Source organism: Drosophila innubila (assembly GCF_004354385.1).
Source record: "Drosophila innubila isolate TH190305 chromosome 3L unlocalized genomic scaffold, UK_Dinn_1.0 0_D_3L, whole genome shotgun sequence".
In the NCBI taxonomy this organism is placed as follows: domain Eukaryota; kingdom Metazoa; phylum Arthropoda; class Insecta; order Diptera; family Drosophilidae; genus Drosophila; species Drosophila innubila.
Window position 1 is genome coordinate 21,890,110 of NW_022995376.1, and position 20,799 is coordinate 21,910,908.

General features: G+C 34.3%; 1 protein-coding gene across 5 annotated transcripts in view; it reads right to left on the minus strand.

The window, feature by feature from the left end:
* Positions 1–20,799, minus strand: part of LOC117786551 (protein TANC2) — a 55,395-nt gene that overhangs the window by 17,110 nt on the left and 17,486 nt on the right. For all 5 annotated transcript variants that reach the window (XM_034624871.1, XM_034624870.1, XM_034624873.1 and 2 more), the window contains exons 2-3: positions 4,250–4,432; positions 2,363–2,502 (exon numbers count right to left, since the gene is read on the minus strand). In XM_034624871.1, coding sequence (XP_034480762.1) covers positions 2,363–2,502; positions 4,250–4,432 — 323 coding nt within the window. The remainder of the gene's footprint in view (positions 1–2,362; positions 2,503–4,249; positions 4,433–20,799) is intronic.

Genomic DNA, 20,799 nt, shown 5'->3' on the forward strand with positions numbered 1-20,799 from the left:
GAAAAAGAATACAGCTGATATCAAACTATGACAAGTCAGACGTTTTTTTTTAATTTATAACGAAATGCTCAATTTCTTAGCTGTAAATATTATTAAGATGGTGTATTGTTCTGAAAGAATGCAAATTATATGCAGAAAGGTTTCATATAGGATATATAGTATACCTTATTTATAATTATTTTTTTTTGGATTTAAAAATTAACTTTAGTTTGGAAATTTACTTTTTCGTAAAAGATGTTGTTTATCAACACAACAATATAAAAATTATTTTTGGAGATATTTTTATTTTATCTTTTCGATTGGAATCCCATTGTATCATTCACATATCAATACTATGCAAAATAAATATTTTTTATAGAATTATTCAGATCATTGTATATTAATTCAAAAAGGCCTACTACTTTCGTAATTGCTAATTCAAAAAAAAGGTTCAAATGTCAACAAAAGAGTTTCGAATCTACAAAACAATTACAGCAATCACTTTCTAAGGTAATTAAATTAATTTGATGTCAACTGCAAGAGATCTTCCTGCAAAAGATAGAAGATTAGCATCAGATTTTTGGGGCTTAATGGAGAAGCAATGGGGAGCAATTGGGTAGCAACTGGGGAGCTGCAGTTCAACTGTCAGCGAATGTCACTTTAAATACGCCAAAACGGCGCAAAAGATTCAATTGGCGGGGCGCCGCCTGACGTTGCAGTCAGATTGCCATCACAGATACCAGTTACCAGTTACCGGGTACCGGGTACCGAATACCAAATACTGAGTACGATTACCCAGTTGGTAGCTAGAGAGTCTGAGAGAGAGAGACAGAGAGAGAGAGGGAGATACAAAGCCAAAGCGTATCTCATATCTGCGCTTGTGTATCTCAAAAAGCGACTGTCAAATGGCTGAACTGACAGTTTGCCAGCGAAGATGCCAAGCCGGGAAATTGGGTCAGGCAGTTGCTTCAAGTGGCCAGACGAGCTGACAGCTCCTCCAGCTTGTGCTCCTCCAGCATCTCCAACGTTTTTAGCTCTTCTGCTTTCTAAGCCGAAAACTGTATTACTTTTCGCAGCATATTTATGACTTGGTATTTATTTCAATTGCGGCGATTCCCAATTGATTTCAATTTTCAGTTTCAATTTTCAATTTCGTGTAGCAGTTTTTTACTTCTGCTTTTTTTGTGGTCCGCTCTCTGACACGTGACATGGGATTTCACTTAAGACTGTTAATGCTCGCATAAGCAAACATAAAATGTGCCAAATGTTGGACATGACATCGAATTGAACATATCCGAGTAGTTAACAGACTTTGAGCCGACATTTAAAAGGACAGCCAAACAAACAATTCAACCATTTGAAAATATATAAAAAAGAAATGAAAAAAAAAACATAAATAATTAAAACTTAAATCCGACGTGTAAATTGATTTCTAATTATTTTTTCAAGATTTCTGCTAATTTTGCTGCGAAAGTTTTGTAACATTTTTCAAGTGCTTGTAGTGAACTTTCTTTTTTTAGATTGTAAATAATAATTGAGTATAAATTTTGGTTTAGGTTTATAGATTATTCGTTAAATTATTATTATTAGAAGAAATGATTAATGGCTATATTAATTATCATAAATTGTCGCGATATTGCTTCTAAATTCTTATAACTCTGATTACGAATATGTATAGGTACTAGAAAGGGATACCTACTTCTGTTTATTCCAAACAATCACTGCGGACGGCAGTTCGCGCTAGTGACGAAAGCAGCACGAAGGGTGCGATATACACTTTCACACAGAACTAGACTTGAAAAACATCTTACTTCTCTCACTAGACTAGAGATAGGAGAATTGTACAGCTAAACTAAGTTAGGTTTATAAAATAAAAGTAGACGTACACACCTATTTTCTTATGATAAACACAATACCACACAGAGAAGCTGTTAAATTATGCAAATCTTTGAGTTCATATTGGATTATCATAAAACAAATTGTTTGACACTCGCTTATAGCTTGATTAAAAGCAAATCAAATGTTTTACGATCTTGTACCATAATGCTCCTTCCCATTTCCCACAGACAATGGCCAATTAACGGTGCTTGGCCGACGCCTCGCCCACATTTTATAGGGAACAAATGTGTCAAAGTGTTACGGATAAAAGAGGCGCATTGAACGGAAATGAGAGTTGGTAATAACAAAAGTCGACGATTTGTTGCCTTTATTTTCTTTGACGCTTTGGTTTTTTTCAACCATTTCTATAGATTTGTTGAAGTCCAACAGGCATAATCAAGTAGTCATTAAGGTAAACACAAAGACAAATGCGCCTCCGCACAGTCATTTGTAACTGTTGTATCTGAGTATCGAAGTATCTTTGTATCTTAAAGTACGCACTCACCTGCATATAACGCGCCAAAGCCGCGTTCCTCTGCGCATGGGATCTTAACTGGGGCTGCGGTGAGCCGAGGGGACTGACAATTGTCGATGTGGAGCCCCCGATGCCGGTGTCGTAGCCCTGAGCATTGGCGCCATCAACATCTGTGTGATAAAGAGCAAGATGAGAAAAAGATGTAAGAGAAAGATACATACATAAATTGATGTAAGTTGTAAGTATAATGTTTAAGGAAACTTAAACTTCAGTAAGGGTTTCTTTGCTTCAGATATGATTTATTAATCTGAACTATACTTGTTTCAACTTTTTTAAAACAGATTAGAAGATCAGTCAGCTAGGAATTCTCAATAAATTAGTAGACAAACAATCATCGTCAGTACACTATAAAACTGGTCTGTACCTGCATTTATTTAAAAATTGTTCTTATTTGTTTAAGTAAAACCAGAAGCTGACTATAATTATTAACAATATGTAGAATATTAAATGAATTTTTCTTAATTATTCTAAACTATGCCTTAACGCATATTTATAATGGATTTCATATAAATCAGAAATTCCGAGCCGTGATCTAAAAATCTTTTTTTTTCTTCCTTTTATATAATGCCATTTTGCAAACTCAAGTGAATCGATCGTGGCATCGTCTGGTCGATAGATCTGTTGGTTGATCGTTAACCCATTTGAAACCCAGAATACGTTAATGTATGTACACGTATGTCTATACCAGAAGTCAATTTACATTTGTTATTCTAAGTCGCAACGTTTGTTGTTAAAATTTATATGCCAATTGTGTGTTGGACGCCATTTGGCATGCAAACTACGTTTCCATCGGGTAGACAAAGTATGTTACGGATTAAGAGTGTGAGGGGTGCAGAGTTTTCAGGTTTCGGGTAACTTCATAAAGTAGCAGACAAAGCGCAGCCATAATGCGATGTACCGTTGCTACATTGCCCATAAAAATTGAAAGTAATGCCCGTTTTTCACTTAATACTGACATGATTTCAGATGGTACCACTGTGCACGCCCAACTTGCCGACTGAATTTATTAACTAGCTGCCCATCGTACAGTCGTACAGTCAGTCGTGTGTTGTGTGAATTTATGAGCTGGCAAGTGGTTTCTGTCTTCGCTTTATTTATGGTGATGGGATATTGGAATCGTGTACTTACAGCTGGTACCGACCAGGTACCTAGAGTGGTAGTTGGGTCTTAGCTTATTAGCATAGCTAATTAAGTGATACAGTTCGAACGAGTTGTAGGGCAATGAGTTTGCAACTTAACAGAGTTTTGTGAGCCCTTTTGCAGAGTATCAATCAATTAGACGATCGTTTCGTTAAGTACAACTCAAGGTGTTCGTTTGTTTTAGATGTAATGGGATTGAGCATAAATTAAGTTTTAAATTAAAAGCATTTTTTAAAAATATTATATTGAATGCAGAAAAATATTTAAAAGTAAATTTAAACTTAAGATTGCATTGACAGAAATATATTATTGATTATTATAGTTGTATTTTGATAAGTAGATGGAGGATACCTGAAATATCTAAAAATATTTAACACTATATTATGATAATTAATTAAACTTATATATAAAAAACTTTAGTAATTTGCAGTAATTTTAAAAACATTTTCCCCTCCTTAAAGTATTTGGCGAACAAATTGAAAGGAAATCATAAAAAACAGAGATATTCCTAAATGGCAAATTCCGAGATAAAAAAAGTGCAACGAAAACATGATGGAAAAAACACTCAACACAACACCTTGCAGTCAGCTTTGAGGGTTGCCAACTTTAGCCAGATGCATGTACACAAATATTTGTATGCCTTATATGGCATATCCATAAGATACGATAGACAGACAGTCAGACAGGGAAGCACAGGGGGGAGTGACTTGTACTCACCTTTCAGCGAGCTGTTCATGCACATGGGGCACTGATCGTTGCGGAACATGCAGGAATAACAGCGTTCGTGTCCACAGGTGTCGATCAGTTTCCGTCGCTTGCCCTTATCGAAGGAGATGCGGCACGAGGGGCACACTGAGCCGCTGGCATCGTGTTCCAAGAGCCGTCGTATTGATTGAAGATCTGCAAGTAACAAATGAAAACAGATACATATAAGTATGCATTTATACCTTTATAAATAAGTGAGCATAATGATTGTGTGTAATAGCTTATAAGAAATAAGTATAAAACTGATTGCAATTAATGTGGTATTTAATGAAAAAGTAATTGTTTCAACCTAACTTAATGCATAGCTATAGTAAGATAAATGCAAACGTGTTTAGCTTTAAAACGAAATGAAGACTATTAATTGAAACTTTTACCCTTAGCTTACATATGATATAATAGAGATCTTATAATATAGAATAAATATGTATATAGAAAATGTAACTACCTCTTGACATTTAAAATTGCTATTCTGTTGTGTTTTATTGCTTTGAATTTGAAATTTAAATATATTTAGCAAATGTCAGAAAATTTCAGAAGATAACCATTATTTTACTCATTCAAGTGTATCCAACATTTCACAACATTGCGACTTGCAAATGTCTTTTTAGTTTTAGCTTTTTATTTCATAAATTTGTATGGTCCATGTCAAAGCAATTTCCACGCTCAACAGTCACAATTACAATTTACAGTGCACTGCATTTATTTATTTGCAGTTTTTGTTTACTTTATTTATTTTTTTTGAGGCCGTTTGCATAAATTGTGACTGTCAATTAAATGTCGTTTTGTGGTTCCCCCGTACTGCAACTGCCAATCTGCTCTGGTAGTGTATCTGTTACTCTGTTGTCTCTCGATATCTTGCATTTATCTTTTTCATCAACCTGCAACTGGTGACCACCGACTTCCCCCTCCGTCAATCATCAATACCAAGAGGCAATCAGAGGCATTCTCCGCTTGTCTTGCGCTTTTGTTAATTGATTTAATTTGACCGCTTGCTTTATTATTTCTATTAGCACTTTGTCTTTCTGTGTCAATATCATGTTAAAATGTGTGCAAGAATCTGCAACAATTCTTCGACGCAGTTGCAAGTAATTTTAGAGTTTCCTTTCTGTGATGCGTTTTCAACATATTCCGATAGTAGAGAAAAAATATATATTTTTGAGTTAAGTTAAGTTAAGTGACAGTAAATCAAATTATATATATATGAAATATTATTCTTAATTTTTAAATTCAATTTTATCAACTTATTTTTAAAGTTAAGGAAAGAAATTAGCAGAAATTCAAGATATGATAAGTTTTTAATAACTCAAATATTCGTAAAAATTCGCTGTGAAACATTCTTTTCTTTCTTGAGTATTTTCTCCCTTTCTGTTGAAAGAAGAATCAAAGAAAAATGCTATCACGATTAGCATACTGCTCATCTGTAGGGATTCAATAACTTGATGCCCACAATTTTTATCCATAGCGAAGCTGACTTTGCCTTTCAGGTTCAGAGCTAACCAGACTATTATAACTCTGTGAGGCATTCAACGTCCTATTTGAAGTCGCAATTCCTGTTTCTCTGTCATTCAGCTGGTGAGTGGGAATTGCAAAGACGATGACGACGACCACGTCGACGTCGACGATGACGACGCCAACAAGAACCACGTCCGGTCGTCGTAAAGTGGATTACAAGCGCAGCCGCTCGATCTGCGTCTGGGCTTCCATTCGAAAACCCACTTGACAAACACTCAATACGAAACTTTGCATGATATTTTCCTTATTTCTCATTTCGCTTATTTATTACAAATCAAATGCTGCAGCATTTTTCATTATTTCTTATACTTATACCTTTTCGACTGAGGAATTATAAAAATGTTAGTAATGTTCTATGACTTGGAATGTAAGGCAAAGTCGAAAATGCTCTGTAAAACAAGCCAAAAATGAGTCCTTGCTCAGACTGATCATTATACTGATTATATTTATTATACATCATCTGATAAAACTTATACTAAGACTTGTTATGAAAAAATGGAAATTTTTATCTTAAAAATCCAATTTAAAACGAAAACATATTAATTGTAAAATTTTTAGTAGTACATAGTATTCCTTTTTGTAAATTACACTTCGAGTAGTCATTTTCTCATAGTAAGTTATTTAATTTCAATACGTTTGATTATCAGTTGATACATTTTGAATAGGCAACAAATCTAATAATAAAATAGGTTTTGTTTAATATATTTGTTAGAGTATTTAAATTTCGATCCGGCAAGTTTTGCTCATTATTTTTTGTGTGTAGCTTTTGCAAAGTTCTGTGGCCGCGTGGGCTGCCGCCAGCTGCAACGACGTCGCGACGCACAGTCTGGAGGTGCAGGGGCACACAGCCCACGTTGAGTCTGTTGCCGCCGCCTTATCGTGTGCCACAAACTTTGAACTCTTCGCTGCTTGAACTTTCGACCAGTGTCATGGGAATTTGTGAGCGGGCAACTTGACGCTATGGCAAGCGGCAACTGTCAGTGGCAGCTGCAGCTGCTATGCAAATATTGTATACAAATTATTTCTTGCAACCCTCGGAATGAGATCCCTTGGCACATGGCGCAAATTATGAGCAGTTGTTGTGCCCACACATACACAAAGGCAACAAGTGCGCCCGGTTTCATTTTGCGTTTCCTCCGAGACACCCCTCCTTCAGTCACCGCAAAAACAATTTACCAAATGTCAACTGACAATTGGCTGCCGCTTGTCGTGCGCATGCGCGGCAGATGCCACAACAACAAAGCTCCCCTACGTGCAACAAGGAATTTTGGGGTTGTTACTGGGTTTGCATTTTCTAGCAGTTGCAAGACTGCAATTGACATAAATTCCCTGTTATTTTTAAATAAAAAGAAAGATACTTCGTACTAGCACATTCCATAAAGCGATTAAAATAAGGATAAGTAGTTTTCCTTAAAACTATAAAGTCGAAAAACTAAAATATTTTAAATTAATCATTTTAATATAGTATATTCTTAAAATATCTTTATAAGTTTCATTTCAAGTTTATTCAATGAATACTGAAACATAAACCTTTTACTGTACTTAAAGTTATCAAGTTATATAATAGTATTCTAAATATTTTTCAAATAATATAACAGTTGATAGATTCCTTATGATTATTTCGAAAGACTAGAAAAAAGCTTGGTGTAAATAGAGTTAACTATATTCGTACAACTTTATATAATTTCTTATTATAAGTAGAAGTCTATATTCAGTAGAGAGATCTTATAACTAGCGCCGTTGCTTTGAATAATTATATGTGAATGGACTACTTGTACTTTAATGATATAGCCAATTCCAAGACACACATAACTCTTGTGCCAGCTAATTTCATGGATTTTAAACACATTAATTGCGTGGCTGCCTGATTAAAGCGGCTGAAGCAGTTAAACTACTCTACAAGGAACTCGAAGAGAAACAAAGAGATTGATGATATACAGAAACGAGAGATCACTTATATAAAATCGTTATAGCGACGTTAAACTGTACTACACTTGTAGGGCATAATGAGAGTCAATGTACTCATTCCTCCTGCTTCTGGCTCTGGTTGCAACAATGCACTGGGAAATGCAACTAAATTGGAAAATTATGCAGCTACTGCGAGGAAATACAGGGAAAGGTATGGGTAGTGAGACCCCTCAAACTTATTTATTAGATTTATGCGAATTGTTAGGAACCTGGTTGCGGTTTGCTTTAAATTGATTTGAATTTTCCGTTGCATTTTTTGTTTTCTTTTAGTTTATACTCTTTCCGAAGCTATTCTAATTTTGTCAGGAAAAACGTAATGCATTTCAATATAGATTTGTACATTAGTTTTTATCAATAATAAATTACGTTAAAATTTAAACATTTCAAGTAACAGTAACTTCATTTAGTTTTTAATATGTATTAATAGTTTAATTTATCAACAAATATTGTTATGTATGTTTATAGAGTGTCGTTTTAGGTTCGATGCAGTGACAAAACCTCTATCACATTCTTGGCATTTAAACGGACGTTCTCCGGTGTGGTATAGTACGTGAGTCTCGAGCTTTGACTTGGCGAAAAATGCCTTTGGGCACTGTGAACACTTGAATGGACGTTCTCCAGTATGAATCCGACTATGTAGCTGAAGAGTACACTTGTTGGCAAATGGCACGGCACAGTCTTCGCATTTATATGGATGCTCGTCGCTATGGAACTCGAGGTGTCTAAGGAGAGCTGTGTTATGTGAATAGGACCTCGGGCATTGAGGACACTTGTACTGCAGATTACTATTGACAGTTATTGCCATCGGTGTCTGCTCACTACTATGAATGGTCAAGTGCTTTTGGAGAGCATAGTTCACCAAAAATGATCTTGGACACTGGGGACATTTGAATTTGCGCTCATCAAGATGGATACGCTTGTGTACATTTAGCTTATCCCGGCGGGAAAATGCGGCTTCACATTGATCACACCTGTATGGTCGTTCCTTGGTGTGTGTGAACATGTGGTTCCTAAGATTCCCACTATTATTGAATGCCCTCCCGCAAAAGGGGCATTTGTAAAACCCTATTTTACTCTGACCAACTTTACGTCGGGGAATATGAATTTTGTTGGTGAATCCATGGACTTCAGAAGAGTTTTTAGTGGAGGACGCCATGGAGTCCGTGTCGATATTTGCGACATAATCGCTGTCATTCGATGCACTGTTGCAGAAGTTATCGGAATCTTCGTAGGTTTTACAAGTGTCCTGATGGAAAATGTAGGAGCTATCTTCTTCAGCCGAACTTGGTTCTCTTTTCGGGATTACGTTTATCACTGAAAATGGATTGCCTTGCTCTTGATGGGATGAATAGCTTCTCTTCACATACCACTCATCATTTTTGGTCGCCTTATTCTTATCCAATTCTATATTAATGCTGTTGCCGGGTGAGCTGGGGTCATTGCTTCCATTACTGTTTATCTCTGGGATTGGAAACTGTTCTCTCTCGCTAGAACTATTAGTTCCTGTTCGGCCTGAATTCGCAGTCTCGGACATTTGCTGCAGCATTGAGTCCTGAATGGGATCCTTTGCATCATCTGCGTCATCCATCTCTGAATCCCCCATATCAACTGTGATGTTGCTCTTCTTTAGCAGCTTTGATGTCAGCAGGTAATGACTGCGCTCGCAACTCCGCTTGAATCTGAAGGCTATTTGTGCGTTTAAGCTGCACGATATGCAAATCTTTCGTGGGAGTTCATCGCGTTGTAACCTGAAATCGACGATCTCGTTTATCATGTCCGATAGCGTCATCTCATATTCATACAATGGCCGGTCAGCGAATATATCCACCACGACCTCTGAGCTGCGCATGCAAACGCGGCAAGATTCCATTTTACATTTCTTAACAATTTTGAATAATTTTTTGTTTATATTTTTGCACGTTCACATGTGAGGAGCACAACATGAAGAAGAAGTTCACATTCGAGTTGTTCGTTAATGAACGAACTAAAAAGGGCTGCAAACTAAACTGAGTGAATGTGTTCCCTTACAAATTGTTAATTTTCTTACAAGAGGATGCTTTACTTTTTTCATTTGATCTAAATTATAAATATTAATAAATTTATTTTATTATTAAAAATGTAATACAGCATGTAGAAATAATTATTAAAATAATAAATTAATGAATTACTAATTGGTTCGCTTGTAAATAAATTCGACTAGTTCATCATCAATCTGTTGTTTTTTTGCTCTTGAATTTGTTCATTGAGACATTTGACTCAAAAAGGAAACTGTGCAATATTAATCGATATGATTGCATGCCAAATTGTGCAGATTTTTGTATCGATACTATCGTTTAGCAAAACAGCTGTGCCATTCAATAAGAATTATAATCGCGCTAATCAAATCGATAAATATATCTGAACTGTTTATTTGATTTTGAATACTCAATTTTTTGCAAAAGTCGACAAATAGTTCCGTATTTTGTAGCCTGCAAAGCTGCTGATCCTTGGAGATAGATTCTTAAAATTTAAGGTAATTAGAAGGTAAATTGTAATAATGACTACAGATCTAAAATCAGATAGGATAAATTTACCAGGCATATTAGAGTATAAAATTGTCGTAAATCCATTTCTGGTATTTCCTAGTTTTTTTTGGCTTAATGAATGAATTGCATTTGGTTTGCCGGTTTGCCCCCACAGTGAGTGGTGCAGAGTGGTGCAGACAGCATGTAGTTCATGTGGGCGTTTTATTTCAACTAAATTGGCAAACCGCAAGCTGTGCTCACTGTGGGTCGCATGTGGGCGTTATGTGTGTGCTCATGCGTGTGTGTGCAATATGTGTGTGTGTGTGTCTACCTATTGGCACCGGCACTTGTTTTCCTTTATGTAATTTCTTTGCAAATTACTTTGAATACACAAGTTTTACGGACTGCGGCGGCTTTGGGGCCTAATTCAATTTGCGGTTGGTCTTCGCGGCTTTAAATTGAGAATTTAACTACCATGCACTTTGTACACTTCCCAGAGAATCTTTGTGGAATGTATTCTAATAGTGATAGTCGCAAATTGAAATTACCCTAGCCAAGTTGTTGGCAAATTACCACAAGGCATGTTATGAGAAAATTCCTAGTACAAAAGAAAATGCGGAAAACAAGCTGCTTCTCAGGCAAAGGTTGAAGAAATAAATTAAAGTATTTCTATTAAATTGTATATTCTTCATTTTTTTAATCAAAACTATTATTAATTTTAGACAGCTCATCAGCCTGACAAACAGACTCTGAGCTCACTTCAATAGCCTTTAATGTGTATACCTAACATAAAGGGCTTTTATATACATACGTATCTTCAGCTTCTTTTATTATAGCTTGCAAAACTTGTTTTAGGTTTTATAAAACAATCGTAAATAGAACTTGGCTAATGCAAAAGGCACGAGTTGATATTTTTGTGTTTCAACTTAAAAAATACTCGTAAAAACAAAACAAATCTACGATTTCACACTAAGCTTTAGAGATGGGTATGTTAATCGCATATTTATAAATAAATTAAAAATATATTTAAGAATTTTCTGAAATAAATGAATATCAAATTGGTGACCGAAATTTTAAGATTCGGTAGATTGTTAACTGGGGAATTTCAGAATTTGGAGCGACTGTTAAAACTGTCACAGCTGGATTTGATGTGTCAGGTCAGGGCTGCTAATTTAAACAGCGTTGCTGGACAGCTCAGGGTTAATTGGAGAAACGTCGTCATTATGTATTTATAGAGATTGAGAGAGTGAGCGGTATACCTAGGGCAGGCCCCATGTGGAGTTTCACAAATATGCGTATTCATTACAATTGATTGACAGACTAGACACAAACCTCGACCGTAACAATTCAGGCTTGAAGTGCGCACCCAACGGACCATGGTCCATTTACCACTTACCATTGACCAGTGGCCAACGATTTGCAGCTTCAATTAAATTTTAAAACTCGAACCGCAAAAAAAGCAGCAAAGAACAAGAACGATTGACAAGACTCCATAATACCCTGTAGACAAGTTAATTTCAACAATAGAGTAACTTTTGCTATAAGCGTATATCATATAGTAGATAATCAGTCAATCTATAGTTGGCATACCCTATTGAGCCTTGCCTATAGGGTATACAAATGTAACTGGCAGTGGTATGGAACATTTTCCAGTGCAGCGATTTTTTATTGTTTTGCATAGAATTTACAAAATTGCTTTTGATCGTTGGTCAGGTTTCTTTTTGTTCGTTTATAATTGCTTTTAAATTTTTTTCTTGTTTGTTTATTTTATTTAGTTAAAAGCAAAGCCGGAGCGTATAAATAGCCTTATTATTATTATTTTTTTTTTTATTTTTTTGGTAAAACATTTTCAAGTTCAATGCGTGGGCATCAAAAATTTTACATTCAAGTTATTTATTTTTTTCTTACTTCCCCGTCTCCATCTATCTCTCTCTTTTTTTTTGAACTTTGTCTCTTTTCTCAGTGATTTTGCGTGGGTCATGGTTGAGTCTATTATTGTTGCAGTTAATGGTGTGGATTGTGTTTATGTGTGGATTGTGTTCGTCATCGGCCTGATCGCCTGGCATGAGTCAGCATTCTAACGCGTCGGAAGTGGGACGACCATGCAAACTTCGTAATTACATACATCGCAAATAACCACACATCATAGATGCATTCGATTTGCATTTTTCTGTAGAATTTTTAGCATGACTGAAACTGACATGAGTTAAAATTAATAATCGTTTCGCTTGGATACTTATCAAAGCAAGCAAAAAACAAAAATAAACAGGAATCCTCTGTTAGATTGAAGAGAAAACAGGAATAAAGAATAGGAAAAGATATCTATACAAAAAAAAATATAAATAAATTTATCAGCTAGTTTTACTAGATATCTATCTTTTAGATTTGTTAATAAGCCTTAAATTCAAATGATTATCACATTTTTGGGAAGAACAAAGCCTTCTTTTCGAATAAGTCTGTAAATCTAAAGAAGAACTGACCAAAACTTAATCTATTTTCGCTTAAGTGTGTCAGAGCGCGTGCGTGAGACTCAGGACACGGTCATAACTCACTCAGATGATTTCATAAAAGCCACTCTTCTGGCAAAATGAATGCGAGAGAAAGAAAGTCGGTAGGTAGAAAGCGTCAAGTGGCGTCAAAATAATAAAACAAACAAAAATGAAAGAGAAACAAAGTGACAAAGGAAAGGGTCAAGAAGAGATCAGTAAACGGTAGGCAGGTGAGAGACATTGTAAAAATCAAATTAAGCGCGAAATTGGATGCCATTTGAGCTGGAACTGAACAACAATACAACAAAATGGTTAAAAGTGTCATAAAGTCTTAAGAGTTTTGGGAGCTTCGAGACGGTTAAATGAGTTGCAAACAAATCGCAGCTCATAAATAACCTAAATGGTCGCTCGATTGGCAAATTTCGTGAGATTTTGCATTTTGATGCGCCAGCAAACAGTTCGTGCAAACGTGAACGAGAAGAGTTACCTAAGCATAGCCCCAGGTGCTCAAACCAACAACCAACTACCAACAACCCAAACAAGTCAAGAGACTCGGGACGGCGGGAAAAACGAGGCGTTGCCAGAGCCTATCAACAGTTCGTTGTGCTACAAGACCCTATTCATGGAAAATCCATGAAACTTTATAACTTTTGTAACGCTTTTGCCAACTATCACAGACTATGCAATACACTGCAAGAAATTGAGGAAGAATTACTCATTAACTAGTTAAAAACTGTAGAAAAATGTCACAACACGTTGCTGTAAAAATCATTCAGTGAAATCAACATTGCTTATCTACTGTTCCGGTTCAGTTGAAATGTACTTGATGATGAGTTAATGTTTGCATTTTTATGATGTTTCGTTTCGCTAGAATTATCAGATTGTTGTACAACCCAGAACAAAATAAAATAAAAATAGCTTTCAAGTTCAAGGGTTTCGTAGTTTAGGAATTCATCTAAAGAAGTTAGTAAATACATTAAAAATGTCAAAATCAAGTCTGTAATACCCATGTAATTCCAAGATCTAAGCCTGAATTTAAGTGTTGTTCACTATTTATTCTTTTATTTTTTTCTTTCCTCCCTACAGAAGCTCTGCTCTATTGATCCGTTAAATTTAGGGCTTTTAATTATAAAATATTCTATAATTAAATATGTATATTAATAAATTAATATTTGTTTTCTAAACGAATTCTTTGAAGAACGGAATTATTATTAAATCAATGTTGATCAACTTAAGACCCTTTTTATTATATCAGAAACCTTCATCAAAACACAAACCAATCTAAGGGCAAGCAACAAAAAAAAAAAAAAAGTAACATGCAAATCAAATGAAACGATGCAAGAAACTGAAGTATCAAATTTCTCAACTTCAACTTATCTCTTAGCATTGACCCAGTTCCAGGAAAGGCAAGACGACAACTTCAATAATCGATAAAGTTGTTGACACATTTTATGCACATCTTTGGGTAAATATGAGATATCTCAATTAGTAATGTCTGACAAACCTTATTTTCAATTGATATTTATAGTCTTTTAAGCTGCACTATTTGAGTTTATGTCAAACACAAGCTCTGGCCGGAAGTTTGCAAAAAAAAAATAAACAAAATAAAAGCACACGCAATGCAACGCAATTCAATTCGAAATGTGAATATGCATAAATCAAATGGCACTTCCGTTGCGCGTGGGCTTTAACGAGAGACCTCAAAGAGATCCAAATGAAAAGTGACAATTTTATTGGAAGACAACGTAGCGCAGACAGAGAGACACCTTTGCATAGGCCCAAGCTCAAGCCCCAATGCCAATGCATACGTGTACTTGTAAACTATTTGTATACCCTGTGAATATGGCAAATGGGTAACTTGGGTATGCTTTTATTTTGATTTATCGAAATAAAATAGTAATAAATGTGTACCCTTTTGGAGGTATGATATGTCTAAGTTTTGCTGCTTTATATTATTATTATTATAATTTTTAGATATAAATGATGGGCTGACCGGTGGAATTCTTTCCAGTAATAAATCAGACTAACACTAAAGTTTATAAGCTTAAGAGAATAGGGTATCTTTTAGTCGCGCCCTCTCAACGTGCGCATGCTTACTTGTTTTCTTTATATTTTTAGTGCAAATTTTTGCCTATTTATTTTTTCTGTGATTTTTGGGGAAAACCCACGCACAGACAACGCAGACAACACGGCCACTCACTCGTCATTCATACGAATACGTAAACGCCTCAACTGGGCGCACAGCTGATTCATTCATTCAATTCATTCACTCATTCAATACGTTCACGTTTCACATAACCAACCAACCATTCATGCGACATTTTTGACAAACAATCTTTAGATACCTCTGTGAGCTGCATCTGTGGGTCGCTTGACCATAATTGGCATCGGCCATCAATCAATTCAAGTTTTCAGAGGTTAACTAATGCGGGTTGCACATCAGATTTGTGGGTTTTCTTTTAGCATCATGATTTAGTGTTTAATACATTTATTTTCGATCAGCATTAACAATTTGTTCACGTTTAATTGCCATTTACAGCGCGGGCGTCACAGCTGAAATGCAGTGTGAACAGGTGTCAAAGGCGTAATACAGGTGATAATGAATTCTGGAATTGGGTTAATAATATACATTTATCGATGAGTGGATTTACGAGCGGAAGTGAATATAAACTATAATTGTAGTTAAGCAATTTTAGTACTGTTAATGTGGAATAGCTCAAGTTTTTAAATACACTCTAAGCTATCAGGTTCAATAATATTTTTGAATTAATATTAAATAAATTGTGAAAACAAAGATAAAAACATTTTCTTATGCTCTATTAGCTTGCTCAAAATTAATATATTAAGCAAGATATTAAGAAATAGTGTTGTGAACACCAAGAAATTGGTTTCAACTTTAAAGGAAGTTTCTTAATATGATTGTTTCTCATCTTCCCATCGTACAAAACTCTAAATTGATTTTCTCCGAACCAACCGATATTTTTCTCACGCATATCAACAGCTTTCTTTTAGAGTAATTAAGATATGGTTATAAATTTATTTCTAAAGTCAGAATTTGCAAATCAAATGATTTCAGTTTGATTAATCAAGCCAAAAGCATTATGTCTTCGCTTCAAAGACTTCGTAACACTAAGTTGTTTTCCTAATTTGTGGAAGAATTAGCATTTGAAATTTGTATAAAAACATTTGTAGATTTTGATTTTGTTTTTTTTTTTGTCTTGTAGCTGATAAAATTAATTTGTTTTCTATGAAAATGAGCATTTAATTTGTGCGGCTTTTGTTGTTTGGAAAGAAATTCAAATTAGCGAGTTAATTGCGTGAAATTAATCTTAATCTAATTGTTTTCTACTTATATACGTAATTATTCGACTTGTTAGGCCTGAAAATGCGACTTAACAGATTATATTTCATGGATTTAACTATGCATTTCATTGGGTCACCTAATTATGATAAAATTATTGCCCCAAGGTTGGAATCTTTTTGGGATTGGCTGCCTTTATGTGTCGATGATTAGGAGATAAAAATGGTTTATAGTTTTTTAATATTCACGGAAAATTTAACAATAAAAATATTGATTTAAATAAATGACTTCAGATTGAAGAAACTAATTTCAATGTTTAGATTTTTTTATATGTTTATCTCCGGTTTCAGTTCACCTTATTTATTTGTTTGTTTAAATACAAAAAAAATTAGATAAATATCATATTGCATATAGTGTTAATCAGAAAAAAAAAAGTTTTTGTTGATTTTAAAATATAACGTTAACGGGTACTTTTAGTTACTGGAATTTAAATTGAAATTTGTTTTCTTTTAAAAATAAATTTTAACAAACATTTTAAAACAACAATATATCTTGCTCAACGTTGTGACTTTATACTTTGTTTCTGTTTTAACAGATAGTAAAAGCTAATGGTTTGGAAGTCTCAAATTGGTTTCAGATTGACAATTCTAAATTCAATTAAAGTTTCATTAACGTTTATCTCATCAATATATAGTATATATTAAATATTATTATAAACTATGCAAAATAGCGCCTTCAGCAACTAATATTCATGAATATATTCATTTTCCAGTATTTGTTTAAAACAATATTTTTGGTTCGCTTGTCAAACGTATGTATAAATAATATATTTCTATTCAACGACATTATCACATCATTAAGAGATCTTTGCTTATGATTTCCTACAGTTGATTCTAGTTATAGACTCTTTTGGCTTACATTTATCTGAGAGTGCGGACTACCGACTATTTGGCTGCTTTTTTGGTCCATTATGCTAATGGGTATCGGAGATGTGACTATGTATGTGACTCTGTGGTATGAGTATGTCCCAAAGCGGCTTAAAGTGGAAGTGGACAACGCGCAGAACTTGAAAACAAATTATAAAAATATATACATTTTTGTTTGTGCATAAATTTGCATAAATTGAATTGTGGGAACACGCGTGTGCCCAGAGACCATGTCTATCGTCCAGTCGAGATGCAGTAGACCTGGCCAAGACCATTCCAGTTTGTCTGTGGTTGGGGATTGACAAGCTTTCAGCATTGGTTGGCGCGTTACGCGAGACGCCATCGATTGCTATCGTTCCACGATGAGGTGATGAGCTGCATACAAATGAGTTTTCGGATGCCAATCGCGTGTGGGCGCCACTTGAGTTGACTGTGGTAAGTATGTGGCATGTTGCGCCTTGGGGCAACAACATTAAACATAATGCAACACTTCATCTATGCCTTTATTCTTCTACGGCTTCTTGGTGTTGATAATTTCCAATTGTCATAATGGACCCATTTAGACGCTTTCTAAGCCTTCGGTCTTTGGTCAGCGACTCATTAATCAACTGTCTGGGCGTGGCATTTTCTTTTTTGTTTTGTTTTTTTGGGTCGCTGTAAATATTTTGACCAATATTTTGTACCAGTTTGTATTGTTTTTGTTATTGTTCATGATTTGGTTTTACATGGTCGTCGGCTTTTTGTTGTTTCTGCTTTTAATTTGCTGTAAATAGAGCGTGTGATTGACAGCGACTCTCCGCATTATGTTCTCCGGTCTCCGGTCTCCAGTTTCTAATTCTTCTGTTGTTTTTATAGTTTTTTGTATCTCTTTAATGCGCTTTGATTGATTGGTTTCGGGTTTGGTAACATAGAATTGGCGATACGCAGAGAATTTTTTGTATGAAATTATGAAATATTTCACTATAAAAAAAACTTTAAATTGACTTTCAAGCACTTTGATTGACAGCTCGATTTCAGCTTGTTTGTCGAAATTGATATTAATAAAGTCATTAAGTAATTTCTAGAGTTTTTGTCTTTGGCAAAAGCTGAAGTAGAATAATAGTACGGTATGAAATTATGAAGCTTTGCTTTTTTTAAATAAATTTTTTAACTAAAGCAAAAAAAAAGGTAAGGAAACAATGGCTTAAGCCTGCCAATTTTCTAAAAAAATCTTCTGTAGATGAGAAAAAAATTATTAAATAATATTATTTGTACTTATAGTGCTTTTGACTTTAATAACTATAAATATTACACTATAAAAATGCACTATCATTCTTTTAATTTGTGAATAATTTTATAATAGTTAAGGTTAATTGACTTGAACTTTAAGACTTGGACAAACTATAGAGCTCTTATCCAAATTTAGGAACAAATTAAAAATATTTTTAAAAGAAACTTAAAATACTATACATTTACAGCATAAATCCAAAAACAAAAAAAAAACCTTACATAAAAACACAAATATTCTAATATCAAAATAAAATTAAATAGATTTAATACTTAAATAAAAATAAACATGTTTAGCATTAGAATGAAAATGTAAAATGTAGTTGTGATAAGTGCATTAATTTATAAGGAAATCCTTGTAGCGCTAGGATGTAAGATAATAATAAAATTAAATAAAATTAAAAAAAATTAAGGCTTTTAGATAAATTCACTTTAATTAATTCACACTGTAATAGTTTTTTCTTTAGTTATATGTTACATTAGCATATCCATGTTAATTTCCCATATTGCTTGGGTAACATTTAAAGCCCATTTTAATAATAAACCAACGACAAGTTGAGAGACTTTTAAAATGACACTGAAAAATAAAATAACATCGAAACTCAACGACAAAGAAGAATAATAACAATAGCAACAATTGAAGTTTACTTCAGGTGTGTCTGACAAACAGATGTAAAGCTCATGTAAGCGATATGGTGGAACTCAATAGACATATAAACAATTTGCTATGCTCTTTAAAGCTTATAAAAAAATTATAAAATAAAAAGAATCTAACAAATTGCCGTCTAAATCGTGACAAAGTTGGCATTGAAATAAAGCGACTGTCAGACTCAATATGAGGAAAATAAGGCTTATGAAATCGACTAATGGAGGAATACGATGAACGTACTCGTACGTCCCAGAACGTAATGCCCAGAACATTTCAATTGATAATGAAAACATATAATTAAGAGTTCAACTAATTTGAACCCCGCACAAAATGGAAACGCCTTCAAATAATACGCGATTCAGTTAATTTCTATAGCACTTGTTTGGAGAATCATTCCAAAATATTTTGATAAAGCGACTAGCATAGATTGTTGTTTTTACGAATGTCGCAGTTGTGTGACATAAGTCGCAAAAATATTTCAAACATGTGTAGAAAATGTAAAGTTCTCAGTATTCACAATTATAAATTGCTTTAGCGTCAGTTTAATAAATCAGTCTATAGCTATTATGCAAACTGTCAAAGGGTGAGCTTTACTACATGTAAAATATTGTATGAATGTTGTTCGTTAACCACATATTGTATTCACGCCACAAATCTAATAATAATTTGAAAATCTTACCAAAAGCTGAATATTTTCATATAATTTGAAATTTAACATCAAGAAAAATATTTTGGGGAAACTAGAATAGTTTTCATTATATTTAGGAACTACTTTTTTCCACTTTTTTATATTTGTCAGCTTTATCAAATTAAAAACCGTTAGATAATGCTGAACTTAAACTATCAATAAATCCATAAAGCAGTTCAACTTTAAAACTTAAAAATAAAAAACATTTCATTTGCTAAATCTTTTCTGTTTGTACCGAATTTTCTGCAATTTATTGCATTAATTTGGAACGGCTGACCGTATCATAAATTAAGACTTGTTACGCAAATTTCTTTTAATTTTACGAATTGATTTCAAGGCATAAACTTTTCATGGACTGACTTTTACTTTTTATAGTAGAGCTACCTATTTAGCACTGGGAAAGGCATTGTAGATCTGGACAATCGGCTCGTCAAAGCTTTTCAGTGTAGATCTTTAAAGTGTTTACGATGCTTAAATTACATTTCGTGTGTTAGAGAAGTGTAAGTGTGTACGAGTATGTGTGAATGCCGTGAGACGTGGTAATATGTAGGCTTCGTTCCAAAGCTGTTTAGATTGAAACGTCTTTTAATTGCATGTTAATTGCCCTAACCACCGGGCAGACAACTGGCCAACTGGCCAACTTGCCCCACGATGGTAGCCCGTTTAGAGACGCAGTTAAGATCTGCAAGCGATACAAAGTCAGACGTAAACGCAGACGACGACGACGGCGACGTCGCTTTGAGCCAAAGTTGGAGCAGTTGGGCAGAAGTCAGTGGACATTGTTTGTTCTTTTGATGTGATCGGTCCACTCTTATTATACCCTTGCACAAGGTATTATAAATTTGTCATGACATTAGATAGAGAAGATGATAGCAATTGAAGTAAAAGTTCACTTAGGAGGTAAGATCTACAATCTTTCTGAATTCAGTCAGGTGTGCAGCTGCTTATTGATATTAATACTATATATATATATTGCTACTAAGCGTATTAAATGACTATATGATATAATAAACAAGTATATTAATTATCGAATTTTGATATGATAAACTTGTCTGTTACTACAGATATTCAATCTAGCTCTATATCTGTTAAATATATAAGTATTTGTAATGACAAGATATTTGCATCTAAGATTACCATGTAGGTCCATATAGTTCATGCAGTTTTTCCTGTTAGAATATCAAATCTTCGGCTTGCTT